Source organism: Mastigoproctus giganteus, chromosome 6 (genome assembly GCF_048544385.1).
Source record: "Mastigoproctus giganteus isolate SK-2022 chromosome 6, ASM4854438v1, whole genome shotgun sequence".
Lineage (NCBI taxonomy): Eukaryota > Metazoa > Arthropoda > Arachnida > Uropygi > Thelyphonidae > Mastigoproctus > Mastigoproctus giganteus.
In genome coordinates this window covers 189,563,970-189,577,860 of record NC_143580.1, presented here as the reverse complement: position 1 = coordinate 189,577,860, position 13,891 = coordinate 189,563,970, and the positions used below count along the sequence as shown (strand labels likewise).

The 13,891-nt window shown below is 35.4% G+C and overlaps 1 protein-coding gene across 2 annotated transcripts in view; it reads right to left on the bottom strand.

Annotated features, from left to right (window-relative positions):
• The window catches only part of Sos (Son of sevenless guanine nucleotide exchange factor), a 669,490-nt gene that overhangs the window by 501,734 nt on the left and 153,865 nt on the right, over window positions 1–13,891 (bottom strand). For both annotated transcript variants that reach the window (XM_090376631.1, XM_090376632.1), the window contains exon 6: window positions 2,798–2,938. In XM_090376631.1, coding sequence (XP_090232757.1) covers window positions 2,798–2,938 — 141 coding nt within the window. The remainder of the gene's footprint in view (window positions 1–2,797; window positions 2,939–13,891) is intronic.

The window sequence follows — 13,891 nt, the reverse complement described above, 5'->3', positions numbered from 1 at the left end:
TAAATAAAAAATAGAGAAATTTATCTCAATATGATACGTAGAACACTTCCATATGCTACTCTCCAGAAATTAAAACAAATATAACATTAATGCAAAATGATTACAGTAAAAAATAAATTGAAAACAATTAAGAAAAATCAATTGAAGTATTTATTTTTTACTGCAATTATTTTGTGTTAATGTTATACTCGTTTTAATTTCTGGAGAGTAGCATACGTAAATATTCTACACATCATATTGAAGTAAATTTCTCTTATTCTTCTAAAAATATTGAAGTCAACGGAAAACACATGAGCATCGTGGCTCTGGTTTATACTATCAAATACATTTATGAGAGTATAATAAAACTACAATTTTATTATATATCAAATATTTATAGTCAAGGTAGATAATTTACGGAATACCCCAAGTATAAGATACACGATTTATGTATCTTATATAAAAAGGGTGGCCAACTTAATTTGTGGTGTGATCTACTTTTTTTCTTCAAAATGTGCCACAAGTTAATCAATGCATATTGAAAAATGTTGTTTTTAAATTTAAATACAATTCAGGATTCTTATTTTAAATTCATACGTATTTAAATTTTTAATTTATGGGAAGTTTGTGTCTTCATCTCATCTGCTAAGCTTTCAAAATCGGGAATATACTGTAATAAAGCCAACCGTAAAGAAGCTTCTGTATGCAAGTCCATAAGAGTAGAATGATTCTTCATCTTTTTTTTTTTTTTCAAATACGAAAAGATCGATTCACATAGCTATGTGGAACCAAAACAGGAATTTAAAACTTCACTGTATTTTTTTACATTTGGGTACTTTTCTCGGCAAACATATTTCCAAAAAGTCTTTTTTCTCACCTGGCTTTTAGGAAGATATCGTTTTGCAATGTAATAATTTCATTTTCAAGTAATATTTTCGCCATGTGAAAAATCACTGCAGATTTTTTTCTGCAATTTGTTTCTTAACTAAGTCGACATTAAATGGATAAGAAATATATTGAACAATGTCTTCAATTGTTTCAAAATTATCCACAACTTTCTCAATTTCAGAAACATATTTCTCACTATTAAATTCAAAAACAGGATATTTTTGCAAATGAACTTACATATTTGCAAATTGATAGAATTTTTTTCTTTGAAATCCTTAGCCATTGCCAAAAATTGATATTTATATGCACAAATATTACTAATCATGCCACCCACATTTTTATTTTTTCCTTGTAATTCCAAATTCAGATCACTTAATTTACTGGTAAAATCTGCCAAAAAAGCCAGACCACACAACCACTCTGTATCTTGTAGCTGCTGATAATCATCTCCCCTTTGATCAACAAATTTTTTCATTTCATTCAGCAAATTTCGAAATCTCTGTAGAAACTTACTCCAACTCAGCCACCTCACATCTGTGTGTAGTATCAGATCTGGTTCATTTTCATCGAGTTGCATTTTGAAAAGTCTCCTTTGAAGAGATTGTCCTCTGATGGAATTCACAACTTTGAAAGCTATGTCCATAACGCTTAGTATTTAATCTTTTGCTGGCTAACACTTGTTGGTGGATGATACAGTGGTAACTCAAAAAATCTGGGAAATAACCATCCTTTTGGCACAATGTGATAAATCCGTTAAGATGCCCTGTCATTGCTTTGGCTCCATCTGTTGACTGATATGAGCATAAATAGTGGTAATTTAATTTTTTCAATAAAATTTTTGAATGCGTTAAATATATCAAGACCTCTAGTTCTTTCTTTTAATGAAACCATACCCAGCATTTCTTCTCTAGTGACAGAATCATCGAATAAAAATTACGAATTTTATAAGAATAAATTTTATTCGTATAAAATTCGTAATCTATTTTTAATATGTTAAAAATTCGTCGTGATCGACCAAAATTAAAGCCACAACCAACTGGTAGATCACGATCAACTTGTTGGCCACCCCTGTTATATAAGATACACCCCAAGTATAAGATACACAATGAAAGAGCAGTGCTACCTGATTGAAAGAATAATAAAGCCACACTAATATATAATGTGACAGACTAAGCCATCATCCCCTGTTAATGACAAGGGACATTGGACTCCAGAAATGTTGCTGAATTGTTCAAATGTTGGCATTTCAGTATTTCTGATTTAATTGCTATTTCAATAAAAACAACAATCTATAACATGATATATTAGTGTAGCTTTATTAACCATTCTCATATTGCAGGGATATCTTTCAATACAGCAGCTGAAATAAATTTCATACACTTGACTGTATTTGATTTCAGTCATTTATTTCTAAGTTAACCCAAGCCTTAAGGTCAAATACTCAGCCCTTAGTCTTCACTTGGATGGAGCAAAGATCTAAGATCAAAATCAAACAGCATGAATTTTATTTTATTCATTACCTTAAAAGTTAAATACAATAATATTCACCCAATATGCACAGTCAAACTGCTTGTCTAAAAATAACAATGCTAAGTAAAAATTAATTGAAATACAATGGAATTTTGTGGGGAATAAAAATAAATAATCTTCACAATTATGCACATGCTCCAAATAAATTCTGTTTATACTTATATGCAGAAAATTTTAAAAAATCATTACAATCTAAAAGGTAACGAATACAAGAATATTAGAATATAATAGCATATTTTGTGACATTCAGGTGGATATGCACAGTATGTGTGACTCTAGTGTCACTCATCTCACTCAGCTATGGTAGTACACTGAATATTCTGAAATTAAAATGCTCAAGCTTTACAAAATTTTGTATTTATAATTTCTAAAAATTCAGAAGAGAAAATGAAATCTATACCTCTGCCAGTTCCTCAAAACAGGCACCTATTGCAGGATTCCTGTTTTCTTCAGCAATTTCTAATGCATCTTCAAAGGATCCAAGCAAAGCAACAGAAAATTCATATATTTCCATAATATTACTAAATATTTTATCTAAATCCTGAAAAGTTGAAGGAGATGGAAAGAGAAAAAAAAAAAAAAAAAAAAAACAGAAAATCAGTAAGAATGGCAGTAATGAACAACATTAAAAAAAAATTAGAGTCTATACCTGTCGCATATTAAAAATTACATATCTTCATTATCAACCACCACTGAAACAACTGTATGCATGGCAGTATTTTATTATAAATAAATGCTAGAATACTTCCCAAAAGAACAGAACATTTATCTTTATTCAATTAGTTTTGCACTACTTATGCAATATTATTTGCATGACAGGCAAAGAAGAAGAAAAATCCTACAGGATTCTCATCTAATCAAATTATATTAAATTGTTCCCTTATCCCAGTTTACTATTAATACAAAATAAATGTGATAAATAATTTGAGTGCTTTGTATACTTATTACGTATACAAAATCCACAACCCAAAATTGACTGGCGCCTCCGTAGCCAGGTGGGCAGGAGCAACAGTGCAGAGCACACACTTCTTGATTAGACCGGGGTTCGAGCCCGTGACCACCAAATACGGAGGATGCGGAAAGGTCAGGGAATGACCACCGCATATCCTCGGAGCAATATGGCCTTAGTTGCTAATGCTCCTAAAAACCAAATAACAACAACAACAACCAAAATTGACTTATCAGATATATAACAAAAAAGGAGTTAATAATACTGGATAAGGGTAAGAAACATATGCACAAAATATTATTCATTCTGACTGAATATTAATCCACACATCCTATCGATCTATTGATCAAAAGCAAACAAACACAGATTACTGATTTTTCAGGGAGAGCAAAAGATACATGAAATCTAGGTGCTGCATAAGAAAGTTCAGAAGGTGAAGATATTCTCAAAGAAAATGTTCTCATCGATTGCACTTAGCAGCAATGAAGAGGAAGAAAATTAAATGAACATACATTATCTGGTATATATGTATCACGGTTTGTAAGACGTTTGTTCCGCTATGACTATTTTTAATAAAAATTAAATTTTTATTAAAAATTTTTAATTTTTAACAAAAATTTAATTTTTGTTAACTTGACAGTGGTTGTCAAGTTAACCCCATCACAGAAGCAATAATTCTGTCCATAGACAAACGCTGGCCACATCACCACCATATGTCACAGCCACAAACTTCAACCTCAAGTTGCCATGTGCCTCACGCACCATCTTGGAAGTGCACATCTCCATTCCAACTGCCATTTTAATATATTTTCTAACTGAAGAAGGTTGTCCACTCAGCCGAAAGCTCTTTATATTTATATATTAAAAGTAAACTTTCAGAATACACATACAACCGTACTTGTATGTGTATTCTGAAATTAAAAAACCGCTCTGAGGAATTATAATTTTTCTTTCAATAATAAAAATTAAGTTTCCAATAGTCATAAAAAAATGGTGTGTTTCTGTTAGCTTTTGGAACGTAACCCCTCCCCCCCCTTTTTGTACTGGTTTTGCACTACACAAGATTTTATAGGAACCTAACTACTGTGTTGCATGAGGGTTACCTGTGTGTGTGTGTGTGTGTGTGTGTGTGTGTGTGTGTGTGTGTGTGTGTGTGTGTGTGTGTGTGTGTGTGTAGATACACATATATGTATATATATCAAATCCTATATTTAACATCTGTACATGAGAGTAGTCAGAACAGCCCACAGCTAGTATTATAGTAAAATGATGATAGTTGGTTTTGGATAGTAATATCCAAATGAAATACAGGAAAATCATGACATGTAATACAGGAATCTGTGTACTAAATAAGACAAAAATTTGAAATAATAATAAAACTAAAAATAATTACAAAACTAATAATAATTACCATCTTTCCATATTGATAGGCACATCATCTGGGGCCAACCAATGTTTTGTATCAATGTTCATTGATACAAAAATAATATGTAATTAGCTTAATTATTATTTTTTCTGTCCATCTTATTCTAGTATTACATTTAATAATAGCTTTACTGGGTTTAAGTCAGATGAATGAAATGACCACACCATAATTTTCAACACCCCGTCCTGTTGTTTAGTTGCTAGAAAGTCCCATCACAGCTTAGACAGTGACCTGTGCTTCAGGTCAAGGATAATTTTATAGCCTTCTTTTTTTTAAATTCTTTCAATTCTAGAATATTCTACAATCATTTACAATATTCTATCACAATCAGGAAACTTCAACAATGTTCTACCACATTCAGGAGTCATTTACACCTTTCTGGAATATTCTAAAATATTCTAGAAATTTCTTAAATATTATTTAAGTTTTTTGATTTTCATACATAATGGAAAATATTTAATAAAAATTGGTAAACAAGTTGGTCCCATTTTAATAAAAACTTTGAAAATTAAGAAAGGTGAAATGTAATTCCAAACTATTAGGTGGGAGTGTATATATTTATAAGAATAAAGAATAACAAAAATATGTAAAATACTTGGTTAGAATTTTAAATCTTATAACTGAGCACGACCATGACAGTATAGATACAATGTTTCTATAGCTATAAGATGTATAAAACAGTTAGTAGTATGGCCAACTGTACATATTGATGAGTCACCTCAATGTAACAAATTAATGATTCTGATAGACAATAATAATAAAGCTAACCCATTCCTAACATATCCTCACCCCCTTTTTTGTCATGCAACTACCCACACCAGTTCAAAGAGAGACTTGGGTAGGAAGTCACCAGACCATGAAACCATGGTAAACATTCCGTTTAAGTGGAATTTTACAAATCTTATCGGTATATTCTGTTTCAGTTTTTTTTTTATTACTTCTTTTATATTTCAGCATTAATTTGCTACAAATTTTAACAACACTCAAATGCTGTGTTTTAATAACTTTGCTATGAACCTTTTTTGAAATAATTGTTAGGAAGAAAAACTAATTGTTAGGAAGTTAAATTCTTCTCTTTCATTATAAATTTTTGTACGTATATCATCATGGTCTTCTAATATGTCTGTATACATATATATATCGAAATAAGCAGTATCTTGGTAGCTGTCAATGTTAGTATGTTTGAGGACATAATCCTACATTTTTGGAACACATTTGCATTTTGTCCCAAAACCTCTCTCAAGCTATTAGACTCAATTAAAATATGGGGTGAAAATCAGGTAAAATAATGACTATTCTTCATCACAAACATTCAGTTTCTGCTGCAAGCCTTTAGTAATAGAATTCACCATATAGTGCAAGGAAGCCACAGGTTTTAGCTGCACTGGGGGGGTAAAAAAAAAAAAAAAAAAAACCCCAAATAGATAAAAAAATATATAAATTATATGCTTCCCTCCTCACACAGATAACTATCCAGTTGACCTTTCAATTTATTCAAACTGTCAGCCTCAACTACCTGTGAAGGCAACTTGTTCCAGCAATCAATGACTGCTGACAGGGCTAGCCGAATGGATAAAGTGCCTGCCTGGCAACCCAAAGGTCACTGGTTCGAATCTCGCCTCAGGCTTGGATCAAAATACTGCAAAAACCTTGGGAGGTGCATTAGGGCCACAGAAGCAGATGCACCAACAACTACAAAAAAAAAATCAATGACTTGCTGGCTAAAAGAAAACTTCCTACAATCTAATCTAAACTTCAACCCCAGTAATTTGAATTTGTGACTGCTAGTACTGGAATTCTTTATAACAGTGAGAATTCCACTTTCATTCATTTTATTAATCCTCTCAGATAATTATAAACCTCAATCAGGTCACCTCTGAGGTTGCGTTGCCAAGCTCTGTAGCCCACATAATCGTAGTCTTTCCTCGTACAATTTTCCTTCTGGCAATCTCACCATTCGAGATGCCAGTCTTTGGACCCTTTCAAGAACTCAATGTCTTTTCTCAGATGAGGTCTCTGTACTTGAACACAGTAGTCCAAATGTGGTCTTATAATTGTCTTATATAGTAGGATTATGACCTCCCTATCTCTACAGGATAGTGTTTGATAAATCATCAACAGGGCAGCATGAGCTTTCCTGGCTGCCTGTTTACAATGTTCAAAAAACTTCATATATGTCAGTATTATAACTCACAGATATCTTTCCTCCTCCATTGTTTTTAATTCAACCGCACGAAGTGTATAATTTATCTGTGGGCTGCTATTTCCCAAATGTGTGTTTAGTGTCAAACAGCACCAGGGGCATCCCCCCATCTCTGCTATTCCCCAAGTGTAAGACCTTGCATTTAGCAGCCTTAAAACATAGCTGCACTTCTCTGATCATCTTTGAAGTCGGTTCAAGTCATCTTGAAGGAGCACTGCATATCACTGGTCATTAACGATTCTGCCAATCTTTGTCATCTGCAAATTTTGACATCATGCTTTCTATTCCTTCATCGATGTGATTTATGAAATTGAGAAACAACAGTGGTCCAAAAACCAATCGTTGAGGGACCCCACTCCTGACGTTACACCAATCTGAAGAACATCCATTAATCATAACCTTCTGCCCTGCAGCCACCCAGCAATCCATCTTAGAATCTTACCAGTGATCCCAACCTGTCCAAGCTTTTACAGTAACCTCTCATGAAGGACTGTGCTTTTTAACAGGAGTCAAGTGTCTTGCTAAAATCCAAATAATGTAAATCTATGTCAAAATTGTTCCCTAAATTCAGCTCATGAGTAACTGTGTCAAAATAGCCTACTAAGTTAGTTAGCCTACTAAATCAGTTAGACACAAAACCATGTTGTGTGTCCTTCAGAATACCATATCTATCTAAATCATTGCCTCTTAAGAATTTTCCTACCATTTAAGCCAGACTAACCGGTTTATAGTCACCAATTCATCCTTAGAACAGCTTTAATATATTGGAGATATGTTGCACTTCTCCAATCCAAAGGAATCGCTCATGTCCAAAGATACCCCCATAATTAACCTTAGTGGTTTAATACACTCCCTGGTGGTCTCTCTGAAAACTACCAGGTATATGCCATCAACTCTGGGAGTCTTACTTGCCTTTATGCTCAAAATTTTTTATAATAAACAATCATCTAAATTCATATGGCTCAGCCTCACTCACACAGCCCCTTCTCAGCATGAAGAGTCTTTCGTCAGTAGGGACTGGCGCAAAATACGTATTCAATTCATCTGCAACATCAGCTTGGTTGTCTAAGACTTTAGCACTCCCAGTGCACAAGGGTCCATTCTGATTAGCTTTCTTCTTCGTTGTATTCAAATACATTAAAAATTCCTTGTCCTTAATCTTTGTTCTCTTAGCCAATGCTTTCTCATACGCAGCCTCAGCCGCCCTAACCTTATTTGTGGTGCTATTACAGATCAACATCTACCTGTTGTAGGCTTCAGTACTTTTCATTGCTCTGTAACCGTCCCATGGTTAGAGCAACAAAATACTTTTTTTTTTGCTCTATTTGACTGGCCAGCTCTGCAGTCATCCATTTCAGCATCCTCCTCCTGCAATTTTTTTTAATGGTATGTATGCATTAATGGCTTTGGTAATTTCTGCTTTAAAAGTATTCCATAATTCAATATATTTGTCATCCCTGGGCAATCCACCCAATTCACAGATGCTATATATCATCTTCAACTGTGTCAAAGTCCCCTCTTCTGAAATTAAGACCCATGCCCTTACCTTTAACTCTGTAACATCTTTCTTCACCTTCCAACTGATGATTGCATGATCACTTCCTGGCAATGGTTCCTGTATTTTAAGCCCTGTAATATCATCTGATTCATTAATAATGATGAAGTCAAGGATATTCTCATCCCTAGTACTTTCTCTAACATGCTGGTACAAATACTGGTTTAATATTGGTCTCTAACATACTGGTACTGGTCTGCTGATGGGGCTAAGAGAACTACACATTTTTTCATGAACTGCTAAGTGGAACTTTATTTATTGATTTGAAATTATTGTTTTTCCCAAACTTTTGATTTCCTGATTAATCTGGTGTATTTGTTCTTTATCTGGCCCTTGTAATTGCTTAAACTACAGTCGACTTCTGCTGCCACTGTGTTGTATCAATAAGAATGTTTGAATTTTGCCACTATTGTTTTATTGTTGTATTATTGATATAGCAAATACTGGAGGTTTCTATGCAGCTTTGTAGCAGTGTAATCAGTATCAGAAGACTTATAAACCATAATTTATAGCACTACATACGTGTTTAATAATTTAACTTTATCACATAAGCCATAACATACAACATTAATATTTGTAGAGCTTTCAGTCTCAGTGATTTGGCATAGATATAGTATCACAAATAGTTCACTCAAGAGTTTGATTCATATAGCTTGGAAACAGATAGTTAAAATTATTATCGATTATAACTACTTAGAATTTACAAACTTAACGTTATAGTGCAATACGTGTAACTTCAACTTCATACGAGATACGGTATTCATATAACGTAAACTTCGTAGCAAATAAGAAATACATATACCATAAGCTCAATATCAAAATATATATATATTCAATAACGTAAACTTCATGGCATAACAGTACATAGTGTTATTGCTACATTAGGATAAGTCTAGTGTAGTATTTTTAATTATATTGAATTTGAACTGAAATCATGCCTCAGACCAGAGCAGCAAAGCAAAAGACTCAAGGTATTGGGAGTGTTGTGGCTTGGGAGAGAACTGAGGAGGGTGGTTGCCTTTGCATCAAAGCCTTATGAAATGTACTACTTGTTTGATGTTTGTAGAGCTTTCTAGAATGAGATGATATCTCCAAGGGGGATATCTTTCTGCATTCTCACGTAAAGAGTGTGAAGATGTTAAGCACAAATTCAGTGTTGTTATGGGCACTTATGAGAGCAAAAGAACAGGGTAGATGCCCCCGGTTGATATGCTGGTGTTGATATGCTCTCCATATCAACACCAGAGCTTGCATTTGATGATCAGGCAACACAGTGGAAATGCTCAAGGCAGAATGAGTTTGTCCCACAGGAGTTAGTTGCTGTCAGTGACTCTATTGTCAGGGAAACAGGAAATATACTTTGCAAAAAAGGATAGGTAGAATAGGACCAGGGTATGTCTGCCAAAAGCAAAAGTAGATGACGTTGTAGAGCAGATATCTTTTAAGGGCAAAAAAGATGATATTGTTGTACACATTGCCACTAACGAAATTAAGAGTAGGAAATCTGCAGCCTTACTTAACAAGTATAGGTCAATGTTAAAAAAAAAAATTGAAGCTTGTTTACTCTGTACCCACGAAAGATGTGAAAACATCATTGGCTTGGAAGAGGTTAGCTAAATCCATTTTTAGTATATTATGAGGCCACGATCATAAGGAAGTATGACTGTGACATCACAATCATACTTCCCACAGTTATGACTGCAGGAAGTATGATCAACAATACAAATATTTGACCACAACATTTGCATTTCTGTTACACTGCATTCTTAGGTGCTGCTATATATGTTTTCACATAAAAAAATTGTACATTAGGGTTAAATTTGCAAGTTTCTGCAAATTCTGCCCAGACATGATAGGAAGGAGTGTATGATGGACAGGTATTTCGAATGAACAGAGGGGTGAAATGGTGGTGGCTTTTTTTTTTTTTTTTTTTTTTTTTTTGGCTGATGCTGCATAAGCTTGCTTTCTTGCATCATATGCCTCTACTAATGCTGCTGATGAGAGCCTTGTCAATCAATTCAGTCCTAAAGAGATTTGGCAAGGCTCATGGGGTAGAATTTTTTTCAGCATGGTCTGTGCTTGTTAAAAGGAGAGACTGCTTCTACAGGGATGGGATACCCTTAAATAGATTGGGTGTAAGAATATTTTCTAATGCTATGGAGGTGGTGTTAGGTGGGTTGGAAAACTGCTAACTTGAGGAAATAATTTTGATATCATATACTTGAATTTCAGGAAAGCTTTTGATGCGGTTGCAAATAAAAGACAGCTGTACAAATAGGAGCAGCATTGCATTAAGGGCAAGTTGTTGTTATGGATAAAGGGATGGTTGAGTGGGATAAGACAAAGAGTGATAATCAATGGACACTACTCTTCGTGGACTAAAGTTATTAGTGGAGTCTCCCAGGGTTTGGTGTTGGGACCATTGTTGTTTTCTATATTTATCAATGATACTGATGAAGGTATATCAGGATTAATATCCAAGTTTGCAGGTGACATAACGGTTGGCAGGGTTGTTAATCACAGTAATGATGGCACACTGCTGAAACAGGATCTAGAAAAGCTGGGTTGAGAGGTGGCAAATGAAGTTTAACATTGACAAATGCAAAGTACTGCATATGGGTAGCAGTAACCCCAGAGTAACGTACCAACTGTGCGGTACTACACTCGGGGGTAGTGGAGAATGAAAAAGACCTGGGGTAATTGTGCAGTCAGATATGAAGTTTTCAGAGCAGTGCAGACAGGCTGCCAGAGAAGCTCATTGGGTCTTGTCAATGATATACAGAAACTTTGCTAGCAGGGTGAAGAAGGTGATTATCTCTTTTTTATATGAGGCAATGGTCAGGCTACATCTTGCATACTGCATACAGGTCTGGAGGCTTAATTTTAGGAAAGATATAGAGCTGCTGGAACAGATACAGAGAAAGACAACAAGATTGGTGTAGAGAACAAAGGGGTGATCTTACCAAGAAAGGCTTAAGTTCTGCAAATTTCAGCATCTGGAGACTAAGCACCTGCAAGGTGATCTGATTGAGGTGTATGACTGCTTGAATGGATTGAGCAAGCTCAATGCTGTTGGGATTCTTGCTCATGCTGAAATTATGCACCCACCTGTGAGAGCATAAATTCAAACTAAGGAAAGATAATTGTACAATAGGATGTGCAGAAATATGCCTTTAGCCAGTGGGTGGTTGGTTGGTGGAACAAACTTCCATCTGTCTTTGTGTTAGTTGATAGTTTAAATAAATTCAAGGAAGAACTGTACAAACTTTTGGAGCAAACGGATGAGAAATTAGAAGTTTTTTTTTTTTTCTGCTGATGCTGTATAAGCTTGCTTTCTTGCATCATATGCCTCTATTTATGTTCTATGACAAAATATGTAAATAAATGTTCAGGACATACACATCACTTTATATTGTGATTTTAAATGTTTCTCACCAACCACGTATTAAAATAAGACAAGGAAACTGGAAGTGTTTACTACTATATATTTACGATTAAAATAACTTTACAACTAAAAAGGATGAAATACATAAAATATATATATAAATTGAATAAAATACATTAAAATACCGGGTTAAGAGTGATAAAACCGATCGTGGCTTTCGAAGGCTCCTGCCTTCTTCTTCAGCGGTAGCTTCCTTGTACTGCGGTGCATCGTAAGTACCAGCAGGTTCATGGTCTAAATCATGTTTCATCGCCACTTGTTCTATTCTCCTGTATACTGGGACCAGAAGCAGCTCGGGAGCACATCATATGAAATCGTTCATCCCTTCTGAGGATCGTAGCCTCAAAGAGGGGATGAATCCGCAAACCTTTGTCTCTGTTGATGTTCTATGTCGAACTAATCCATAAACTCTCGAGCCACTTGCGGTCCCAGAACCTATGTGCCGATCAGTGATGATAGCTTCATCCGAGGATCTGGTGTTGCTTCCCCCAAAAATGCTCGGCCACGGCAGACTTACCATAATCTGCATTCCTTATTGCCTTGGTGTGCTCCCCCAGCCGTTCTTTGAGACGCCGCTTTGTTTCCCCTACATAACATTCCCCACAATCCGGGCATTTAATACTATAAACGACCCAACTAGCATTCTCTTTTTGAATGGGGTCTTTTACTTGTGAAACGATTGTGTGCAGTTTCCGGCCTGGAATCTGCACACAACGCGTCTGATAATTTCTTAGTACCCTAGTTATATGCTCAGTTAAGCCCGGATAGTAGGGAATGTATGCAGTAGCTATTGGAGTGAAGGGTTCGCCTCTTCTCTGATTTTCTCTAATATACTTTTGTATAATCCTCTGGGGGTAGCCACACTTTGTAAGATCCGCCGTGACATGTTCATATTCTTCTTTCCTATCCTCGGAGGTACTACAGTGCGATTTTGCCATGTTTATTAACGCTCTGACCACACTGTTCCTATGATGATTGGTCTGAGCAGAATTATAGTGTGAGTACTGGCCTTTACACATTGGTTTCCTATACACTTTAGTTTTTAGTTCTTGGCCTTCTCTACAGACCAATGCATCTAGGAACGGCAAAATTCCTTCTTCCTCTACCTCCGAGGTAAATTGTATGTATGGGGAGAAGCCATTTAAAATATTCACCACTTCATTTTCACTCCCCTTTTGAATAATTGAGAATGTATCATCCACATATCTCTTCCATGGGAACATAGGGAGATCTCGACCATTAAATATTCTAGCCTCGAGCTCCTCCATAGCTAGATTAGCTATAATCGTCTAATGGGGGAACCCATGGTTCCCCCATTAGACGATTGTTAAGTTTAATTGCATTCTACTACTCAAAGTGGTAATCATTCTGTAAGGCCATGTGTGCACAAAGTACCCCATGGTCAATAGGAATACACGTAAAAAGCGATGTCACATCGAAAGATATAGTTTCATTTTCTTCTGTGCTGACTTCTTATGAAGCACACAAAATCTTTATATCTTTGATTGTTTGTTTGTTATTTGGTTTTTAGGAGCATTAGCAACTAAGGCCATATTGCTCGGGGGATATGCGGTGGTCATTCCCTGACCTTTCCGCATCCTCCATATTTGGTGGTGACGGGCTCGAACCTCGGTCTAATCAAGAAGCGTGTGCTACGCACTGCTGCTCCTTCCCACCTGGCTACGAAGGCACCTTTATATCTTTGATGCTGAATTCAGAAGTTCCTACTAATGGAGACAGTATTTTGGTCAGGAAACCAGACAAGGCATATGTGGGACTGCCAATAAATGAAACTATAGGTCTAAGTGGTACCCCCACTTTGTGTATTTTTTGGTAAGTCAAAAAATCTCGGTATCTGGCTCCCTGTAACATGTAATGTCCAATACTGCTCTTTGGAAATTTTGTTGGACTTTAGC